General features: G+C 37.4%; 1 protein-coding gene across 3 annotated transcripts in view; it reads left to right on the forward strand.

The window, feature by feature from the left end:
* ORC3 (origin recognition complex subunit 3) overlaps positions 1–18,783 on the forward strand; it is a 38,436-nt gene that overhangs the window by 7,457 nt on the left and 12,196 nt on the right. For 2 of the 3 annotated variants that reach the window (XM_061369746.1, XM_061369747.1), the window contains exons 4-14: positions 1,888–2,032; positions 3,254–3,355; positions 4,317–4,471; positions 5,110–5,246; positions 7,322–7,481; positions 8,257–8,370; positions 9,581–9,714; positions 10,075–10,138; positions 13,463–13,579; positions 14,459–14,538; positions 18,461–18,594. In XM_061369746.1, the coding sequence (XP_061225730.1) occupies positions 1,888–2,032; positions 3,254–3,355; positions 4,317–4,471; positions 5,110–5,246; positions 7,322–7,481; positions 8,257–8,370; positions 9,581–9,714; positions 10,075–10,138; positions 13,463–13,579; positions 14,459–14,538; positions 18,461–18,594 (1,342 nt within the window). The remainder of the gene's footprint in view (positions 1–1,887; positions 2,033–3,253; positions 3,356–4,316; positions 4,472–5,109; positions 5,247–7,321; positions 7,482–8,256; positions 8,371–9,580; positions 9,715–10,074; positions 10,139–13,462; positions 13,580–14,458; positions 14,539–18,460; positions 18,595–18,783) is intronic. The other variant, XM_061369748.1, reaches the window with a different exon arrangement.

Here is an 18,783-nt window from a genome sequence, read left to right on the forward strand (position 1 = left end):
TTTGGAAGGTGGATTTTGGACCTTTTCTGTTTTCAGTGTTGCAAGGTAAACCAGTTTTGATCCTTGCTGTCACCAGTGGTGTTGCAAATGTTCTTATTATGATGCATCTCATCAAAGGCTTTCACAAACATTCCTTTCTTGTATGGTGAGGAATTCCAATTGCCAGTCGACCTCGATCCAATTTAGAAACAAAAGCCTAAGTATAAGGCTTATAATATGGTAATTTTAGCTCTAATGTGCCGATAATGGTTTTCAGACCACACAATAGGTAATCTTGATCAAACCTAGTGTAGCAGCGGGAACTGAACTTCCAGTATGACTGCCAGAGTAAGCAGTGTCCTGCAAGTAAATGAGCTGGTCCCTTGAGATGCAGAGCTGCCTGGCATGCTTTCTGCAACACTACCAAAGTAGTGCCAGCAGCAAGTTTGTTTTGACGAGAAAAGACTGGTGATGGATTTTAAGAAAACTTAGTAAATGTGCAGTGCTGTGGCAGCCTGAATTCTGTCTTCACAAGTGTGCATTGGAAGAAATAATATATAATGTAACCATGCTTAGTAAGGATTCAGGTTATTGTTTAGGACAGCTTAGTGAAAACATGTACAGTAATGATCAGAAGAAGCTCAAGGTCTGATGACTTTTGAAGAAGCAGCTCAGAGGAGGTGTGGTAATACAGGAGGTGTTAAGATGCTGTTATAAAGCTGATGGCATAAATTCTTCTTTTTAAAGTGCCATATTACAGTTTCTTCTGAGTTGCCATATAATTTACCATGTGGGAGCTCAGAGGTGCGCAATCAACATCAGAAAGGCCAGAAGAATATTTTATAATAAGCAGAGGGTGAAAAGACTAAGAATACTTTGTGTACAGTTTTATCAGGAGAGCCAGAGGAACTCCTCTGTATAATGGAAATGGAGCTCAAGTTTTTGAGCAGGCATCATGTGCAATCTCCTGGAGATGTCCCCTTAATTCCTCTGATAGCTGTCTAATCAATGCTGCTAGGAATGGCCTTTACCACTTAGTTTAAATTCAGGTTCACTGCTGTGTATGTCACTTCCTTGATGATTTTATTAGGGGCAGGGGTTTAATCCAGTTTTTAACATCTGTGTTCTAGAGTATATATTGATATGCTGAACTTAAGAGTACAGGGATGTTTTTTTATGTGTTTTAGCAGAAGGAATACCTTGGATTAGAGACAGATTTTCCAAGGCACATACATAATTCAAGAAATATATAATGCTGACACTGTGTCTGCTTTTAAAAGTTTTATCTTTCCATGTTTTCTCTCACCTTTCTATATATTCCTATGTATACATATTCTCATATGAAAATTATCCTGGAGGGCAAAAGACAGTGTAGCAAATGTAGCAGTTATGTATTTTTCCCTGTAAAACATACTTAATACTTTCCTTTTTCTTTTGGCTTATTTTGTTTTTTATCCTTTCATCCTGAATTAGATTTGGAGAGACTGAATGTTTGCTCTCATGTAAATCTCAAAAAGTGTTTTATAAGCCAAAAGACAATAATAGCAATTTTCATGAACATTCTTCCATAAACTAATTATATTGTTTTATTCCTCCTCTGTCACGTACACTTATGTCAGATGTTGGGTTTTTTTCCTCCTTTGAAGCTTGTGGAGTGACAACACAGTTAGGCTCATTTGCTTTCCAAGTTGAGGCATTTGACCAGAAGTTCCAAGATTGGAAATGGCTGTGTTTGCCACACAGTGAATAAATTAACATGTTTATAGTTCACAGGAAAACTTAGTGTTACTTAAAACTTTACCCTGGAGTTTTGAGGATTAAAAATTATGCAGGGAAGGGGTAGGAACAGGAAGATACTCTGGTGTTTCCGCATCTTCATAAATAAAATCTCTCTGTGTTTGTTTACAGCAAATACAGGAAGACTTGAATAAGCAGTTGCTTGATAACCTAGTAAGTTTTTTGAGGCGATCTCATTCTGAGTTCCAAGGAAAGACAACAGACTGGGCTTGTCGGATGAAGTCCAGAGAAATCCCCACTGCAGCTCTTGTCTTAGGTAATTTTTTAAGTTATATTTTGTTGTGTACATACGCTTAAAACTGTCACAAAGATCAAGGAAAAATACAGTGGTGACTTTTAGCAATTATTGTGAGCAATCCAGGCGTAACAAATGTCGACAGAAGAGGCTGGGCTAGGAGAAGGAAGCAGAATAAGACCTCTTTCCCCTTTTATGCATAATAGCATATGCACAGTAAGTTAGCATCTTCCCTAAAGGTTTGTCTGAGGCAGCTGCTAGTGATTTAGAGGGATTTTTTTTCCTGAGGCTCTGGATATGGTTTGATTTTTGTTCCTATTTCTGCCACAAACACACTTAGTGTTGGCTAATGGTGGAATTACATAGCTTATGTATTTCTGATACATGTTCTTGCAGTGCATCTTTACCTGTAGGAGAGCAGTGTCATTATCTTGGAAAAGGAGAAGGTTAAGAAAATAGTGGAAGATCATATTACTGAAGTTGGTGAAGTTTGGAATTGTTTTTTGGTGCTTTTCTTCTCCCCCCACCCTCTTCTTTCAAAGGGTTGTAACTGCAATCCTGAACCTGTTTCAAGGCAATCTGACTGCATTTTCAGTGGATCATTTTAGGGAACCTAAAATCAGGCCTGTGCCTCAAGTTTGCTATGTGGGCACTAACAAAGTGTGACTGGTAGTCTGCTTTTGTGGGCAGTAGAAAGTGAGAAGCTCCTGCTCTGTAGAAGAAGCTGTGAATTGCTTTCTGGAGGGGCTCTTTTTGTTGTTGTTATTGACTAAGGATATTAATATTTTCCTCTTTACATAAGCCATGTGAGGATCCGGGTCTCAGGTGTATGCAGCGTTGTTCTTTTACAGAAGGTGAACTTTGTTTTCTGGTCCGCAGGCCTTAGATGACTGTGGATGGCTTTTGAGGGTATGAGTAGCAGGGAAGATAGAAAACCAGTCCTGCTTCTTGCACGTTTGTACCCCTGAGAAATATTCTTTTAAAATACCCAATCAAGCAAACCCCCTCCCCCCCACCCCCCCCAAACTGTGAGGGGTTTTTGCAGAGGTTCCCTGTTCATTGTAATCAGGTAGTGTTAACATGTTTGTTTAATCTTTCATCATAGCTGATGCAGTGCTTTTCATTCCTTCTTTAAGTGTTTGAAGTATCTTCTGGGTTTTGTCTGCTGTTCAGTTTATTATTAAATCATGGTGGTCGCAAATCACAGGAAAAAAATGCCCTTAAAATTTTTTCTTTTTCTAGGTGTAAATGTTACAGATCATGATCTGACTTTTAGAAATCTCTCAGAAGCCCTTCAAAATATTACTCCTTATATAGCCTTGCTGGAAGCCAAAGATTGCCCAGGTAAATACTGCAATAGCTTTGCTGCTGCTCCTGAATAAGCTGACAACTAGCTAGAAATTCTAGCTTGTGCACCCAAATGTAAGAATAATCTTAAAATCACGGAATGGTTTGGGTTGGAAAGGACTTCAAGATCATCTAGTTCCAACCTGTTCCCATGGGTAGGGACGCCTCACACTAGATGAAGTTCCCCAAGGCTCGGTCCAACCTGACCTTGAACACTGCCAGGGATGGAGCAGCCACACGTTCTCTGGGCAGCCTGAGCCAGTGTCTCACCACTCTCACAGTGAGAGGGATCTCGGAGATTTTCTGAAGGTTTGCTCAATTCCATGTTAACATAGCAGTAATGCCTACTACTGTATTCTAAGAGGTGTCCAGTTCTGTTTAAAACAGTGAAGATCGAAATACTGCTTAGTTGTAGCATAAACGTCAGGAGCATGCTGCTTAGTCCCTTGCACATTGATGTTGTAGGTTGCATTTTCTCTTGTTTAATTGAATAGTGTATGTATGCATTCCACATTTTAAGTGCTTACAGTCATGTTATTAAAGTCGGGAATGGGTAGAATAAAATTTTGTCCCATTCTCCTTGTTCTTTTTTTTATTTTTTTTTAATGAAAAGACCAGAATCACTTCCAGCAGCATCCCCAGATCCATGGGTTGGCTGCATTGTTTTAGTTGGTTTTTTTGGGTCACTCCAGTGGCATGTGGCTGGAGTTCAGGAAAGGTGTAGGGCCAACATCTTGACCCGAATTGTTGCTGTCTAGGCAAATTAATAGCATAATTTTTATTGCATTAGCATGTGTATCATGAACATTTTCAAGTTTTCTGTAGCATGAGATGTGCATTCTGGATAAAGAAGACACATAATCAGAAAAGTGAACATATAATAAGGGATAACGGGGTGATATTTTAGAGTATGAGTTGAATAACCAAATGTCTTTACTGTGTGTCTAAAAATGTGAAGGCATAAAAAATTTGATGCAGAAGCTGATGGGGCAGCTGATGAACTGCTCTACTGATGTGGTCTCATTGGGAGATGAAGACTATGTGCAAGTTTCCCAGAATAGAATACGTTGTTCAATGAAATCTGTCGTCGACTGGTATGAGAGTGTAACAAAGGTATGTTTTGGGGTTTAATTGGGAACTAGAAGTTTAACATGCAGTATCAACTTCATTCCAGGAGTGCTTTTCCCCAAGGAGTGCTGAGATGTTTTTTCATTAAAACACTTTATACAAGAACAGCCATCCAGGGTAAAGGCACCCTATTAGTGATAATGTCCCATTCTGTCACCTGCAGCCCACACTACACTGACAATCAGCGAGAAAGTAACTTTCAAAATGTTTTTGCATCTTTGTGTTTAATATAGCTAATGAAATTTAAAGTTTTGCTTCTGTCATGAAGACTGATTTTATGATGACTTCTTCACAATCAGTGTGTTTAAACTTTTATTACTGGATAAAGAGATAAGAAATAAGCAGTGTCTCATGTATGCAGTATATGAATTTCATCAGTTCTGTCCCACAGAGCTATTCTCGCCTTTGTTGGTATGTGGGATTTTAAGATTTGTTTATGCTTTGTACTTCATTCTTTGCCAAACAGAATGAAGAAAAATTGCAATTCTAGATGCTAGTAATAAATACAGCTGTAGCAAAAAGTTACCTCATGTCACTTTCAGACATTATAATATTGTAGATGTGATTCAGTCTTTTTATTTTATTGTCTTATGTTTATTAATGCATAACAAATGGCTTTAAAGAAAACAGATTCTGAAACTCTGAGCAAAAAAAGAACTTCCTCTTCAAAACACCAGCAATCTCCTCCAGTTGTAGTTATATTTAAAGACATGGAAAGTTTCACTACAAAAGTACTTCAGGACTTCATAGTCATCAGCAGGTAATGTGAGCTGAAGTTTAGTTCTTCCACTCTTTTACCCATTTTCTATTTGCAGCTCTTTTGAAGTATAACAATGAGGCCAGTGGAGAATTGGAATCAAACATTGATGCTGTGTCTTTGCTGCAGTGATTTTGCAAAAACCTATTTGTTAAGTTTTGGGGATAAGTTATCCTAAGGCTAACCTGGGACTCTGAAGCAGAGTGACAGAGGGCTGGGTTGAGATATTGGGTGGCTGATTTAAGTCTTTACATAAGAACGTTTATTGGTGCTAGTTGTTACAGAATTAGTGATTGTGAAACTAATTTTTCAAGATGCCTAGGTCTTTCTTCTGTAGATTTTTACAGTTGTATGACTACTGTTTTAATGTTTTTTAAAGGTCACTAGCTGACTAATGGGAGGATATAAAACTTACCCAGAGAATTCTTGTGTCAGCCAGTGTCTGTAACGGATAGCTGACTACTTCAGGTGCTCCTGTGCTTCTGTCCGTCCTTAACCTGTCTTCCTTAATATATTCTCATGCATTCTAACCAAAACCCATGCTATTCTCCAAAAAGAGCATCTTACATTCAGTCCCCAGCTTGAAACGACAGGTGCAGCAAAATTGTGGCTGCAGTTGTACAATGCAGATGCAGCAAGCGCGCCTTACGTTACCTCTCAATAAGGTTAGGCAATTTCTCTTGCTGAGAGACCCACAAAAAGAAACATTTTTCTACTTCAGATCTGGCAGATGGGGTCTCTAGGGAACATTTGAAGAAGTAAAATCAGGAATGCACAATAATCTGGAAATAATAAGGGGGTAAAGCAGGGGGGAATGAGGTTTTAATTGTTAAGTGTTGTGTTTATTTTGATTTTTGTGTCAAGGATAAATAACTGAGTATATGGAATGTAGGTGAAGTGCTGTTCAAGTCTTATCTGTCTACTATTTGCAAATACGCTTTTTTAATTGGTTGTGTGTCACTTCAGAAGGAAAGGTGTAGAGGATTCAAATGAGCTTATAACTAAATATTGTCTTGATTATACTAAACAGAAGATGGGTAAAATAGAAGCTTGGCAGAGTTGCATAATACATTGAAAACAGGCCTCTGAGTAGTGGTAGAGGTTGGATTTATTCTCTCAATTTCAGTCTGAAACGTGTTTGATAAAGGGTGAAGTTGGCTGAATGTGAGAGGTTCTTCTGATTGGTTCATCACAAGATTCAATTTCTTGCCAATATTCTTAGGTTATCAACAGTGGACAGTAATAGATGAAGTTTATCTGATTTATGTTTAAGTCTCTAGCAATGACTTCTGTGGAGTTCTAGAAATGAAATACCTGTGGGATAACAATTAAAACACCAAGGTCAAAAAGTTGCTGTGGTGAAGTGAGAAAACCGTAATAAATTGATAATTTCAGCCTAGAAGATATTTAGGATAACAGAATTTGTATCTCCTTAACACTGATTTTTTTTTTTAAAAGGGGAAAATTATGATTAAATTATACTGAAAACACTGCATTTTGAATAATTTGATGCTGTTCACAAGGAATACAAGGAATTCAATGCTGGTTATCAGTTCTCAAAGCATATGCTAAAAAAAATTTGAAGAGGAAGATTGTATCTGAAGAAGTTGGAGTTCTTTATTTTTTAAGTCTAATGAGAACACAATGTTAGAGGTGTTTCGTATTTATTTTACATGTATTAAATGGTGCAAAGTCTGTACATTTTCTGGGGACTGTTATCTGGTTTATGTCTCCTTTATTTCTTTGGGCAAGAAAAAAAGATTCAGTTATCTGAATATAACTTTGGGGGCAGATAGGAGCAGTATGATACTCTAACTGAAAAGATGCTTTTTATGCCATTTCCTGAAATTTGAATCCTAAAATATGATTTAATTTCCTTTTCTGCTTTAGGACTTTAAATAGCTTCCATTCTTTTTCATTTTACTCTACATCTAAACCCTTCTAGTTTACTGGCAACAAGTCTCTTCATTTACCCATTTCTGCATATTAGTTTAGTGCTGTAGTAGGATCATAATACATTTGTTTCATGATTTTCTATAATGTAACTATTGATTTTTCTTCTTTTCCCCATGATGTAGTCAACATATCCGTGAATTACCTCTAGTACTGATTTTTGGAATCGCTACATCTCCAATGATTATCCACAGTTTACTTCCTCATTCTGTTTCCTCTCTGCTGTGCATAGAGCTTTTCCAGTCCCTTTCCTGTAAGGAGCACCTGTCTACTATAATTGACAAGGTAATTCCCTTTCTGAATAGGAGTGTTTGTTTATTCAAACACAGTATAATACATGTGGCCTTTAGGTTTGTCTGAAGCTTTTGAAATGGAAGCTGCTCCTGAAAGCTGTGGATTTTGGATATTTGTACTCATAGTTGTAAAGTAGGCTTAATATTGATATCTTCTTTCTCACGTTGAGACGCACTCACATATCTGCTTTCATTTGCACTGATACCTGCCCATGTGTGCTTGAGCAATTACACATTGACATTCCCACCTCTTCATTAAGGCAGTACTTTGACTTGAGTTTTACTTTGTTCCAGAAAAACATAGCTTTAAGCATAGAAAAATATAGTTCAGCCTGAATTTTGCTGCTTCTCAGAAATTAGCAGAGTTTTCCAGATGATGAAACCATGTAGATCCTGTGCCTGTATGATTCTTGGTATGCCACTTTGTGCAGGATTTCCAAGATCCCTGTTACACATGCTGAAAGTAGTGGTCTCCCTGGTGGTTAAAGCAGCCTTCTGTTTGTAATAAAAATAAAGGCAAGAACAACATTAAGCAAAACTAACTTCAAGTGTTGCATATTAGCAAAAGGTATTTACAAAAATGTGATGAAACAATATACTGAAAATCAATCTTTGCATGGATATGTTAGTAGAAGAATTGTAGTATCTCGTTTAGTTGAATGCTGACACATAGTAAGAGTTGTCTCAAATTGTGTATGTAAATTTTGATGAGTTGAATTCAGGAAAGAATTTATGTTGTAGCTACTTTTCCTTTTTGTCTCCCTTAGCTGCTTCTGACATCCCAGTTTCCCTTTAAACTGGGTGAGAAAGTTCTGCAGGTTCTCATCAACATATTCTTGTACCATGATTTTTCTGTCTGGAATTTTATCAAAGGATTTCAGGTAGGCAATGGTAATAAGAACTTACTGGCTTATATAGATCTTCATCTCTAGATGTATCTCTGTGTCTGAGTCTCTTTCAAGCCTTTGTGGATCATTGACAAGAGTTCTGCAAAGAATTTGTTGTCCCTGTAATCTGTTCTAATGCAGAATTGTGAAATTGTTTCTTTCTTGCCTGGTTCCATGTGTGAACCTGTTAGTAAAACATGCCCTTTTAGTGTTGTATGCCTTTAGAGTGTTTCAGATTGTTTGATATCTAAGATTCAGTGATTACACATGGCCAAGAGAAATATCCTGGCTCTATCACCTTTTCCTGCAGACAGACCTGCCTGGCCTTTGATAGGTTTCAACTCTTCTTATTTGAATGAGTCACCAGGTTTTAGTGAGCCCATGTTGGCCCGATATGAAAATACAAGTCCTGTCTCTGACAGGATATGTCTGTGTCTTTGTGCCTTAAAAGAATTCAAGGATGAAACAATTTTGGATCAGATTTCCTAAGTGATAGGTACAAGGAACCACCATCATCTCGTTATGTCTAGCAGTGATGTTTTCTGACAGGAAGTGTCTTTCCTCTTTGACAGTTTTTATGTTTTAGAAGTTTTTAGTAAGGTAGTCTGATTGGAGTTTTGTTTTGTTTTTAAGAATAGATGTGCGGAGTATATGCTACTATCCTGCAAGGCCCTGATGCTACTTTTAGTACAGCTTAAATCAGTGATAAAGCACGTTTGTGTGTATGCACAGTAAGAGCTTAGCAGTCTATTTGAAATGGTACATGAAACAGAAACTGAAATTAGGACATGCAGTAAGTTTGCTTCTGTACAGTAGTTGCTTTTCGTATCTCTAAATATGCTCTTTGTTATTTGTGAGCATTGGAGCTGAATATATAACTTGAAGAATGCGGTAGTTCACAGAAATGAATAGAAAATATTTGACAAGCAATAGTTATCATCATGTAAGAGGAGGGAAGGATGAGGTATTGAAAATGAATAGTGCATACAGCAAAAAAGGTAATTATGTGACTGCATTAAGAAGTGATTGATGTGTCCTTTAGTGACTTACAGAATATTTATCAACCATAATGAATTCTTTTTTGAAGGAATACTATTACTACCATTGTAGTATATGCACTGTAGTAATAAGAAAGCATTAAAAGGTAGATATAGGAGGGAGGATGAATTTTATTAACTTCACTGTTTCTTGCTTTGTTTTTCAGCTCTGTATTGTTGAACATTTCTATTCCCAGCCGCTTAGTGTACTCTGCTGCCAACTGGCAGATGCTAAGAACAGAGTAAATTCTTTATCACACGATCAGTGTGAAAACATTCGAAGACTGCCCTCTTTTAGAAGGTAAAAGGCTAAATAAATTTTGGACAATCTTGTAGTCAGCTTTTTTAAAAAATGAATATGTAAATGTAGCTCTGTGAAAACTAGATAATTTGTGCATGTGTTTCTATTGCAAATTTTCTTAATGCAGAAACAAGCTAGTTTGACCAATAGTCATAAATCACTTTTGAACTTGTTAAGCTGGCTTGGAGCATGATCTCTAGGGTTTTGGAGTGGCCTTTCAACTTGCTGGATTTGACTGTCCCTTTTTGAGTCTTTCCAAAGATATCCTTATAGCAGCATAAACTGAAATTTTTAACCCTGTAATCTTTAATCATACTTTACAGTATGTTTTTTATGTTCTTGTTTTTTTCTTGCCATCAGATACGTAGAAAGGCAAGAAGCAGAGAAACAGATTGCACTGCTCACAGCAGACAGCTTCTTAAAGGTAAAATTTCAAGAATGTCTTTGGAAAGCACAAATAACTTTCCCAATATGTTACTTCATGGAGAGTAATGAAATACAAGACTAAGATGTATCATTCTGTGTAACGTCTTTTGTACAGTACATACTGTGCTTCATGTCCAGTAACGGAGAATTGGGATTGGGAGGTCAGAATTCCAAATCTCTGGGGCTGCCACGTGTACTGTTAATACAAAACTGCACAACTTTTCTTACATCAACTTTTAGCTGTGTCTAGAAATATAACTGCTTAAAAAGAAGGTTATAACCTTTATTTATGGCCTGGTATTTTAATGCTTACTCAGATTGACTTTCTTGGAAAGTCAGTGAAGTGTTTGAAGAATGAGTAAGTAATCTTGGAGGTTATTTCATAAACTCTTAATCCTCCATACCCTCTGTGTACTTTCTGATTGATCTCAGTGGGGCAGTCTGGGTCCTGAGGCACACATTCACACTAGATGTCATACAGGATTAAAACTTTATTGTTACTTGTTTATCTGAAGGTTTATCAAGTGATTCAAGTCAGGTTACTCCTATTGTGAGACCTTCCGGAGTTCACCAACAAAGCTCTGCTGGTTATTTTCACCAGCTGAACCACTCCCAGAAGCATTGCTCAGAGTAAAGGATTTCTCCTAACTCTGCATCTCAAGTATAGCTAGCCTGTCAGGCAAATAGTATTACCAGAGATAAAGCAATTAATTTATCCTAGCAGAGCTTCCTGGTTCACAAGGACTTTTCAATTGTGAAGAGCAACGGTAATGGCTGGAAGAGAGGTTGATAGCACACAAGTTTGCAACTGTAGTGCAGTTTGCAACTCATCATGGCTAGACATGATTTATACATGATTTTTTGATCCTTAATCTTCAGTGGCAAAAATAGATTAAGCTACAGCTCACTTGCTGTTTATTCACACCTGAGCAACTATGCCAGCACAATTCCTCTTGTGGCTGTGTAGTTAATGTCATTAGAGAAACAACCCAATTGAAGTAACCTGACAAAAAAAGAAAAAGACAAGACATAAGAATGTTTTTGCTGGGTTGTTTCTGCAGAGTTATTTCACTCCTGTTGAAATAACAGGAGGGAAGGAGTGGTAATGGGCCGCTGAGACTCTGTTTCAAGTTTAAAGACCATGTAATGTGCTGAAAGCTTAATACTTATCAACTTAAACTTTGTGTGTATTAAACTTTATATGTTTAATAATATATACCCCTTATATCACAAGCCTCACCCTGTGAGTTTGGGAAGGAAGGCAGAATTTTTTTGCTTACGTGCATATGATGCTTCTGACAAATTTTAATTGAAGACACTTGTTCTAATCTCTGCAGCAGGGTTGAGACTATCACTGTACTGCCAAGCTGGCAATGTAGTCTGCTTGGGGACACAAGGCCCTACTGCTGTATTAATGAGGTGCTGGTTATTCTGTATATTGCAGTAATCTACAGTATCATTCTGAGCTTTGGAAATGCTTTCAAAGTCACTATGGTGACTGTTCGTGTTCAGGACCAGGTGAACTTGCCTTTCAAGCTTAGCACCTAAACCTGCAATACTCTTTGTCAGCTGCAGTTTATATTCCACGTTGTTGCCACTTTTTGTTTAATAATTATAGGTAGAGTTCCACCTATTTAGAACAACTGGTTTAAAAAGCAATTGTACATCCTGATTACTTACAACTCCGAACGTTTTCATGGCAAATTTAATTTGAAGTTATGTAAATGTGGCAAGCTATATTTAGCAAAATAATAATGCGTAGTCTTCTAATAACCAGGACATGTTTCCAAACTTGATCTGGGAAACAAGATGAAGAAATATAGCTGCTCTAATAGATGCTCTGATGCTCTAACAGATGCTGTAATGCTCTGTGTTTGGGGGAATAAGACTGGTGCAGCAGCACTAAAAAGAGCTTGTTTTCTCAGCTTTTTTTTGTGGTGGGGACATGTTCTTTTTAATGATCCTGCTTAGAATTAAAATGCAAACTTGTGAGCGTCTTCCCTAAGATCTTAGAATCATAGAATCATAGAATAGTTAGGGTTGGAAAGGACCTCAAGATCATCAAGTTCCAACCCCCCTGCCATGGGCAGGGACACCTTACACTAAACCATATCACCCAAGGCCTTGTCCAGCCTGGTCTTGAATACTGCCAGGGATGGAGCATTTAAAGTATGAAGTCATTTAAACAATTGTTGTATCAGTGACACTCAAACTTTAATAGATAAAACTCTGTGGGGAGAAATGTCTTTAATGTTCTTAATCATCTCAAACTTATTGTAACATCAGAAAGCTCTGTGCAGCACTGTCTGTTACTTTCAGTCTTTGAAGTAGGATACTTAATCTTTACATGTGTTCATACTTGCTCATATTGTCTGCAGATAAGGTTTTGCTTTTTTTTAATCTTTGATACTCTTTGTTTCAGTTTAACTGTACAGAACTTCAGTGGCTTGTTTTGTTTTTCCCTTTCCATTTGGAATAGTTTTCTCAGACTTGAGCAAAATGGCAATGAAGTATGTAGAGAGACCTGTTGGAAAACCCAAAGATAAAAGGAAAAAACAAATTCTGTTGGGGTTTTTTTCCTCTTTTATCTGACTAAAGACAGATGAGAGAAGATCTGATTCACAAACTTAAATGGAATGAGCCCAAAGTACTTTAATACAGCTACCAGAAATTTTCAGAAGCATTGCATATGCTTCTATGGGAGGCTGGTGATAATGAGATACCATCCAGTAAATTCAGTAGCAACAGTTAATTTCTTTTTCTGAATGCATGATTTCTTTTTCCTTTCAGTTCTCTATGAATAAATGGAAGTCAAGAGCACATAGGAACAGCAACTGCATATTTATTTTCTGTGAACTGGTCATTTTACATATACCTAACTAATAAAAACAGCAGCCACCTGCAATATAAGAAATAAAGTTTTAAATGCATATGTAGTATAAAAATGCAAATAAGGATGTGAGTAAAAGTAGATATATACTTTCTCATTGCCTGCTAAAGATATAGTGTACAGTCTCCTTTTTGCTAGATGACATACCAAATCTAAAGTGAAATAAGGTTGAAAATGGTAAAATAATAATGCTAATCAATGAAAAATCTCCAGTGAGATGGAGGAAGAAAGTGAGATTTAACACCATGCAGTGTGATTGCAGTGAACTTTTGAAATACAGCTTTTTTGCATAGTGGTCTTAATTTAACACTGGTGATTTAAATCATAGTATACCACAATGTCAAATCTTCAGAGTTATTTGTAGTACTTCATCAGAGTTTTAAATAATTGTATGTCAGAATGACTTACAAAGCAATTGTTTTGTCACTGTAGGAAACAACACAGAAGTTGCTGGAGGACTTGCATATTTACCATGAAAATTATGTTTCTGTTCTGAGATGTCTTCATGTTTTCACATGTTCTCTTCCAAAGTATCCTTTGGGCAAGCAGGTGATGTACTGTTATTCCATTTCAGTGAAATACGGTTGGTTTGTTTGTTTGTTTGTATGGCATCTGAATAAGTATTTTTTCTTTCTCTTTGCTTACTATTCTGCTGCTTTGCTCCCTGCTTAAAATGGCGACAGATGCTTTCTTGCTGTGGGCAGAGGGCAGCAGCTTGTGATGTGTTTAGTGGCATGGATGATACCTTGTCAGTCAAAAGGAAGGAGTTTCCAGGAAAAGGCAGATGTGCAGATCAGTGATAGAATGCACACATGGACTTTCCCGCATCTGGGATTATCTGTATGCACTGCAGACAATGTACACTCTTCTGCCACCTATTAGCTCACTAGTCAAAATCACTTGGAGAGACTGAGTTTTAGCAACCTTCTGTACAGAATAAAATGATAGTAAGGGAATGGTGATAATGGCTCTTAATAGCCATATTGCTCTAATGTCATTAAATCCACCTTCTCATACTAAGCAATTTCTTCTTCCACTAGTAGAGCAGTCTATTCTGTGCATGTTCATTTGTCTCTTTGTTCCTAATGTATTACACACTGTTATTAGAATTTGTTCCTAACTACAAAATCAGCATGAACTGTCCTAGTATTTGAAAATAAAAATATGTTTTAGCTGTGGCATTTGGTTGGAGTTGCTCTCTGTTCTCTGCTGTTATCTTTATCTGAATATTAGATGTTTGAAACCTGGTGCATGGCAACACATAGATTCCAAGATACTAAATGCTTTAATTTCTTTTGCGTTCTTTCTGCATCTTTGCAAAAACAAGCTCCAAAGGAATTGCATATTGCTTTGACAAGCTTCTTGTAAGAGTTTCGCATTACTTTGCTTGTAAAACACTTTATCTTTTCTTCACCCTCTGCATAACAGATCAGGGAGCTGCATTGTGCATGTTTGGAAAACCGAGTGTGGGAGACAGAAGATTATGAGTCATCTCTTCAGCTAGCAAGGTGATTTTTTTGCTTTCCATTTTGTTTCAATACCATTGTGCACATGGAGAATTACCAGTCATCAGTTATTCTGGAACTCAAAGCTGAGGATGTTACCTGTTCGCAGCTACTTGGAGGATTGTTTGCAAGTATAACTGTCTGCTGTTTTCATTTTGTCTTTCAACTGTTTTCCATGAAACTCAACCAGCTTCTAGTATCTCTTCTGCCCTGAGTAATTATCCTGAAACCACAGAGATTAGTGTGTGTGAATGAGAACATCAGTTGGGTTTAGTCTTTTATTACTTTTTTAGTTGGCTTAAATTTTAATCTGTTGTGAAAATCAGAATCTCTTCCAAATTAATAACTGAGGCCTTTCTTTCCTCTTTTATTTACTGCTTTATTCCTGCCTCCTTTGTCTGACAGTTTGTACAGGGACTCAGTTTAATTTTTGTGGTTTTTGTAAGCTTAGGACTTCAGGGGAGCCTACACCTGTGTTGTCTGACTGTCAGTGTTGAAAATGGAGAAGTTGTCCAAGCCATTTTTCTTAACAGAAGATCATTCAATTGCAATGTTGCAGCTACAGACTTTTAAATGTGCTTTATTATGGCAAGGGGCTGTTCCCTGATAGCTGCATTCGTTCCAGTAATACATCAGTTCTGATGCAACATCATTACTTTAACTGCCTCTTCCAGAGCCTCCAGGCTTGTGAGGTTTTATGTGTCGGACACTAAAATTGCATGGAAGAATATATCTGGGCTCATGTACAGAAGGAAACATACTCTTATACATTACCACTGTGCCGTATTGTTTGCCTTCATCCCTTTGAAAGGAGTACATTCTTGATTTGTCGTTTCTACAGTATTTCCTCCTTAATCCTTCTCTGACTCACTGAATATTGACAGCACTCAAGCACCTATCAACCCTCGCCCACCAGTGTGTCGTTTTGCTTTCCTGTAGTCTGTTCTGTAATGTCTAGTGACTCTGCCATTTTTTCCTCTCCTTTTTCTCCCCTATGTTTAGTTTGCTTTCTTGCACTTTTAATTCATCTATCTCCTGTCTCAAAGTTGATGGTGCCATCAGGTTCTGGCTTGCTCCCTGTTTATTCTTGTTTAATTCCTTTTTTTTTTTTTTTTTTTTTTAATCCAGGTACTCTCTCATTTCTTCTTTTTTTTTTTTAACAAAACTGCTTCAGCCCAATTTCTTCAAATACTTGGAATGCTGTGATTATTTTGTCTTCTTTCAGCTTTAACTCTCTTTTCCATGTTACACATACTTGTCTCTGCTTTTTCTGCATAGAATCTTGCTGCTGTCTTCCATAAGAGAATGATAAAATGTGATCTTTCCCTTTCCACTCACAATCTTCTTTTTTCTCTCCTTTGCTCAGGTATAGAAGTTAGTCATGGTTCCTTAATATCTCTGTCTTTCAAGGGGACACATCTCCTGTTGATATCCTTATGATTGCCGTTTCCCATCCCTTATTCTTCTTGTCAGTGTTTTTTGGGAGTCCATTTTTTTCCCCTTGTAGTTAGAAAGTAAAAAACAGAGAAGCTTTTGATCAGCTTATTTCTCAGTTTCTAACAAAGTCTCTCTTTCACCCTTTGTGAATTATGTTTGAATGTGGGGTTTTCAGTTGTTGCATTGAGTTTCTTTTATGGGTTGGTTGGTTTATACTACAGCCTTTCCTTGGACTGGATTTTATCCCTTCTGCTAAAAGTGCTCTCTCCAAAGATGGTGTTTCAGGTTATCAAAGTTTAGCAATCTAGACAGTAGTTATTCTACTTCAGTTGTCTGGAGTCTTAAAATATATAATGGAGAGACAGAGGGTGTGTGTGAACAGTAGTTCACATTGCATTAATCTAACCAGATAAGATTAGGAGATGTTGGAAAGTGTCTCACCTGACACTCTTCAACACCTGTCTCACCTGGTTATGGGGAACTGACTGGCTGCAACATCTGGTCAAGCTTTTAGGTGGCAAAACTTTGAGGACTGTCTGCACTATTGTCTTCTGTCTAGATACTGTACTGATGCTTTTGTATGTCAGTCATTGAGGCCGTTCATCACATACTGCTTATCACAGTCCTGCCCTTCTGTGACTGTTGTCGTTTTGTTGTTGACCGATCTCTGTAACCAGTGGTTGCCCACTTCAGCATTCAGAAGGAGTTTATATGGACTTCATCCTGTCTTCCTTTCTTCTCTTTCTTAGCTCATCTCTGAATAATCAGAGACAGATTTATTTACTGTCTTTGGATGATCTGAGATCTTCCTTTCTGCTTTAAGCCTGTTTCCTAAATGAATTAAAATCTTAAACCCACGCTCTGATACCTGGCATACCTTGCAGTAATCTCAAGACCAGAAGGTTTAAAAGCATCCTTTTCTGTTTCTGATAGGTGATAACCATCCTCTTGCTTGCTCTTTGGGCCCTGTAATCCCGTTGTTTTAAATATTTATTTCCCTAGAACTTGCAGCTTCTTTTTGAATAATGTTACTGAAATAAATTTGTTCTTTCTGTACACAGATCTCCAAATCTGGTTGGCCTCTCCCCATCTTAGGTGTTTAATTGTTGCAGTGTTTCATCTGGCCTGGAAGAAGGCTATCTTGTTTACCCATTAGTTCCTACAAAACAGTTTCAAAATATTTTCTACCCATTTGTGTGCTCAGGGTCACCCCTTCTGTTTTTAACTCCTAATGCTTTTCTGTACACAGTAAGTGTATCTGAAGGCATCACCAGACTTACAAAAATCCATAACCCCGAATCAGATAAACTGAAGTTTCAAATTCCAGCTTTTACAAGCATTTAGTGTCAACTGCCAGTTAAAAACTAGAGATCAACTGGCAATTGCTCTTTCACACGTCTGTAAAGCTTCCCTAGCCTCTTCTAAATTCTTCCTTAAATCTCTTAGTCAATGTTTAGGTGGCTGATACGGAGACAGACTCTCTGACACACTGATCACCATCATTTCATTCTTTTGTCATGCTTGCTCTTTTGTCTAGCTGTGGTTTTTGTATCTTCTAAACTAAAATCCTTAGACTGTTAACAGCTTTGGTTTGTATTTTTATATTAGCACCTTTGCTTTCAATAAGACAAAGCAAAACCACAAGAATAAGGCTGGGAAGGGCTTCTAGTAACAGCAGATATTGCAGATGTGTGGTTGTTCAGAACCAGAGTGTTTAGCAATGGGAGCCTCTCACACTGCATGAAGAAAGTTCCATGCCTGTGTAATGGTACTGGCTTGATGCAGTGGCTGCAATTCTGGGTTTCATTTATGGATGTTTGCAAGGACCTGCTTTGGTATCTTTTAAATGAAGATTCTGAGACTGAGCAATGCTTGGTGGCACTTATAGAACGCCCTAATACATAATTAAAAGTAAGTAAATGGCTGGATGTTGGGCTAGATAATCTCAAGGGGTCACTTCCAACCTTAATGATTCTAGTGGTGTTTAAGGCTTTAGGTTTATAGTGACCAAATACAGAAAACTGCAATTAGGGTTTTGTTTGCGAACCATTTTGAATACAGAGTAATGGATTTTGTGGCTGTGTGAACACACACTAATCTGATTTTCTACCATTTCATGAACCATTCGTTCTTGGGGATGGGTTACAAACCCCACCATACTTCTTTTTAATCAGAGTCATAGTCTCAGACATTTAGCTCTGTATGCAGGGAGTGTTTTTAGCTAGCATATCAGAAAAGTTTTTATTCTCAGTTCCGCAGGAAACTGTAAAGGGCATCTGTCCAAGTTGCTTTGTTTCCTTCTGTCGATGACAGCAAGGAAAGAAATAACTGAAGAAAGACTGGGAACAAAGACTGAATGCTTGAAATCTTGAAAGTTTTCTCTTTTAAAAGGAGTTTTCCCAATTTTTTAACGTTTTTCCAACTGAGAACATTGAAAGCTGTTTCATCATTCTGTGTTTCAACTTCAGCTAACAATTGTGTCTTTCAGGATGCTGAATAAGTCTGATTTGGAAACCATGCTCCAACAATGTGTGGAGATACTTGTGTCATCTTCTGGAAACGAGTTTGATAAGGCAGTGGAGAAGTTGAAGGAGTTCTTGACCCAGTTCCAGAAACTGGAAGGTGGGTGTGTACCGTCAAACATTCCATTGCAGATTATAGGAAAAGATGGTTTATAATCTGACCAATGGCTATAATTTTACCTGGTGATATCCTGCCATCATATTAAACCACTGGATTTTTCAGGATTGTTTTAAATATATGAACAAAATTAGGAAGTGCTTAGATTCTTTATTGGTGTGTGGTTCATGC

The sequence above is a fragment of the Neopsephotus bourkii genome, unplaced genomic scaffold (genome assembly GCF_033783945.1).
Source record: "Neopsephotus bourkii isolate Nb327-2 ecotype Australia unplaced genomic scaffold, CSIRO-AGI_Nbou_v1 NB_1511, whole genome shotgun sequence".
Classification (NCBI taxonomy): domain Eukaryota; kingdom Metazoa; phylum Chordata; class Aves; order Psittaciformes; family Psittacidae; genus Neopsephotus; species Neopsephotus bourkii.